Below are 4,121 nucleotides of genomic sequence, written 5' to 3'. Positions count from 1 at the left end.
GTCTTTTTTAAATATCCCTCCTCTGATTCATATATTCATTCATTCTATTGTTTTATCTTTCTCCTGACATATTAATTACGCCTCAACCTTAATAATGAAACTTTATTAATTTAAATATCCGTGATTGCAGGAGCTGCAGCAGTTTTACCTGATCACAGTACTCTTGATATTCGTACTTGCAATGGTACTTCAGATGCCTAGTCTAGAGGTAAATGGAAACGTTAAACTTCTGGTGTTCGTCGGGTGGGCGATTTATGGAGTTCTTCCGACATTTCACTGGGGCATCACCATGGGTGGTATGGAGAATCCCATGGTTAAGATGTTGGTGCCAAGGGTTTTGGGGATGTACGTCATCAGTGGTGGGGCATTTGCCATATATCTCACTAAAATACCAGAAAGATGGTTCCCAGGTCAGTCAATGGAATCCATTTAAATCTAGCACGCATGAATATTTACCGCCAGCTTTTCATTTTCACTGCATTCGACCTAAGCATTATATCAACAGTCTAATTAGTTCGGAAATTTTCGCCAATTGGTTATATAATCACGATTTTCTAAAACGGTGAATTTCGGAATTTTAGATCATGCTCTATCGTATAAACATAATTTTTTGGAACTAGTCTGTCTGTTATTTCGATATATATTGAGTGATTGATTTATACATTTTTTATTTTTTTATTTGTTTTTTTATGAATTTTGAAAATCTTATGCATTTTGGATCTTCTTGTCTATTAGAAAAATTAAAGTAGATTGAGTTTTTAAATTTGAGGAATTATTTAATGGGAATCATGTGTTTGGAAACTTCATTGAGAAGATATAATTATTTAATCGATCACTATTTCCCAGATTATTCATACGACCATGTATAGAAATTAAAAAAATCGATTGCTAAAATTATGTCTGGAGAATATGAAATCATTTGTAAGTCCACGATTATTATTCCTCCAAAAAAGTGGATCCGACTTTTTATTAGAATTTATGAAAAAAGGAAAAATTTAAAAACTGCCTAAATAAAGCTGTACTGAACTAATTTATATAAATAACTAATAATTGAGTAATTTCTCTAATTTTACTAACCGGTACGGTAATTTTCCCCGGACGTTTGAAACACGACATGATTACCAAACGGTTAAGTAATTTTTACTGAATTTGTCTCTCGGTGTAATGTCAAATTCGTCCAAGTCAATTTGATGATTTTTCTATTCAATTTATTGTATTGCATGTGGATTTGCAATGATTTCTCAGTAAACAACTGCATAATGCTATCGGTATTACGTAAGCATAGTTATTGTTGCTACAAATGATGAATCTGCCTCGGAGGATACGACTGCTTTGGGTGACTCTTCATACTTTTTCTCTGAGAAAAATCACACATAAATAGCCCCTAACTTATTTCATTGGGCTTTTTTATCTTATGTTTTTTATTTTTTTGTTTATATTAAAAGATTCGATTGTAAGTGTCTATCAAGAAAATTTTGGGAAACCGATAGAAATTGTAATGCAGTAATAGTAAAGCTTTCGATTACGTATTAGGCATTACGATTAAATTCCTCAGAAATAGTATTTCCATCACGATGTGCCGAAAAGTAACTAAAAAGTGACTTTCCCGCACATTCCGAAGAAAAATATTGTTCCCAACTCATGCAGAAAGTTTTTTTTGGGCATATGGGATTATACCACTCGTCCTCGGCTCGTGCTATAAACCTCCCACACGTAAAAAATCACTTTATGTCATCGCGACCGGTAAAACGAGTTTCTAACCTTCCTTCGCTCGGATAAAACCACGTTTTCGGCCACAATGACATAAAAGAACATCATGCGCGTTATAATCCTTGCCTTCGGCTCTGACTATAAAACCGCATTGGCCAGATTCACTTTTTACGTCCTAGGCATGAAAAATACTATTTCCGCACTTGTTACAAAATATACTAGTTCGACACATGTGAGCCGGGAATTTTCACGGGTGTGAAGTTGGCGACCCGACGGGAAGCCGAAAAAGAGTCAAATAATTTGAATGTTGTTCAGTAATCATATATTTTTATTTTATGAATAGGCTCAGTAGATTATATCGGCTCCTCTCATCAATGGTGGCATGTACTGGTCGTGCTGGCACTCTATTACTGGCACAATACTGGTATGCTTTACGTTGAGTACAGGATGAACCATGGATGTCCCAGCAATATGGTATTGTGACATGGTACTGAGCGCATGGATGTCTGCACAGGTAATTTTCGGAGTAATTACCCCAGTAATTATGTTCCAATCTCTGAACACGAATGAATGGAAGTTTCAATTATTCCGTTGAGGGGCTATTGTCCACTTTATTGGGATTACCTTTTTTTTTATTATTCGGATTACCCTATTATGAAAGTAGAAACACAAAAATGAAGTTCGCCCGAGTCGAAATATCTCGAAATGTGTAGGACTAATTTCTCATTGGTCGAGTCGAACCGCCAAATTTAAATTCTGTGCACGGAGTACGCAGTAGGTCTCGTATGTATTAATCATGGCAATATGTCAATTACATTTTTAAAAAATCATAACTTTATTCTGGGGTTCCAAAACAATCTCGAATTTTTCATACAGGTCTCGGATAGACTGGAGCAGCTTTTAAATAAATTCTATCATTCTTTGAGATTTTTCAGAATAGAGGCAGAACATCTTTAAATTATATAATCTTTATATACCAATCGCGGATCAACATATTTTTTAATTCGTTCAAAATCTTGATATGACTTTTCAGCCTGAAAAATGCGGTATATTTTCTCAGTTGATGAAAGTATAATAATAGTAATAATTTCGTTTATTTTCAGATTGTTGTTCCTATCAGACATTCTCTTAGAACTTCAGTCCCACCAAAGTGGTTCCACGAAATATCACTCCACACCAAATTCGAAGATGTTTTCACGTTTTAAATTCACTCAGTGCATAGGGATTTCGACAAACAATGAAGTCTGTGTTTGAAAAAAAACTCAATCGTGAAGAGTGATTCTGGTAATTATTTAGTAGATTCACACCAACGATTTCTCGAATTCCAATTAAAAGAATCTTGCTATCCCCAAAAAATCGATGCGACTTCAAAAAACACCGACAAAATAATTTATTAGCTTCCGAGTAATTAATAATTTATTAATTTCCCAGTGTGATGACGGGATTTATATTAAAAATCATTATAAGATAATCTTCAAGTTTCTCAGTTGTCATCATATTGCTCTCCGCCCCCTGCCTTCCCTGCCACAATGAATGAGGCATTTACAGTTAATTCATCTGAATGAAATCTAAAAGCTGTAATAAGTAATTAAACCAACGAGTGATTGCAGGTAGTGAGATGAGACGCTGAGGAATCTATTCTGGATTGTCTACATCATTAATCTCTTTGTTGTTCATTATCTTCAAGGGTAATAAAATGTTTCTCTTAGATCATGTAACGAACGGTGTGAGCAAGTTGATAAATCAATCTCGCAATCAGAGAAAGTAAAATGAAAGAAAAATCGATTGACGTCCGTGAAAATTCTGAGCGCTGGAAATAAATAGCTGGTGCGAATCTACTGAATAATTACCGTTATTTTAATCATCACTTCATTCCAGCTATTCAGCTCGTAAAATCCCATAGCAATGTAGAATTTTGCAATAAATATTATGTAGATATTTCATAATTATCTTATCTTCATGCATTTGTTGCTACCTCCACTGTACTGGAAATGTTGTTTTATTAATGCATAAAATTTCTGTAGTTTCAAGATTAAATTTCTGAAGATTCGTACAGATTTCCAGAATGTTGATTTATTACGTGATATTGTTACATGTATCTATTAAAATATTTAGTCAGCTTTGAAAATCGCAGTAAATGAAATATTTTTTGTAAAAAATATGTAGCATATGTTCCATGCGGAATAAATATTTCGTCACAGAAATTTCTCATTAAATTCATCTTAAGGGACTTCGTCAGCGATTTTATGGGCGAAATATGGAGGTAAAGATCAAACGTTCCCACTCCACTGCATCATATGGAGAAAAAAAACAATAAAAACAGAATAGTCAATACATATATTAAAATTGTGTTAATTGAGTTCTTTATTTATTCTTCACCTCCAATTAGCTACCTATTATTATTATTATTA

General features: G+C 33.8%; 1 protein-coding gene across 1 annotated transcript in view; it reads left to right on the top strand.

The window, feature by feature from the left end:
• Nucleotides 1–3,572, top strand: part of LOC105272381 (progestin and adipoQ receptor family member 3) — a 15,868-nt gene extending 12,296 nt beyond the window's left edge. The window contains exons 6-8 of the mRNA XM_011314488.1: nucleotides 131–410; nucleotides 2,054–2,224; nucleotides 2,814–3,572. Coding sequence (XP_011312790.1) covers nucleotides 131–410; nucleotides 2,054–2,193 — 420 coding nt within the window. The 3' untranslated portion in view covers nucleotides 2,194–2,224; nucleotides 2,814–3,572. The remainder of the gene's footprint in view (nucleotides 1–130; nucleotides 411–2,053; nucleotides 2,225–2,813) is intronic.
• Nucleotides 3,573–4,121: the final 549 nt, after the last annotated feature.

This window comes from Fopius arisanus, unplaced genomic scaffold (genome assembly GCF_000806365.1).
Source record: "Fopius arisanus strain USDA-PBARC FA_bdor unplaced genomic scaffold, ASM80636v1 scaffold00168, whole genome shotgun sequence".
Lineage (NCBI taxonomy): Eukaryota > Metazoa > Arthropoda > Insecta > Hymenoptera > Braconidae > Fopius > Fopius arisanus.
The sequence above is the reverse complement of the archived record's forward strand: the minus strand, read 5'-3'. Positions and strand labels throughout refer to the sequence as shown.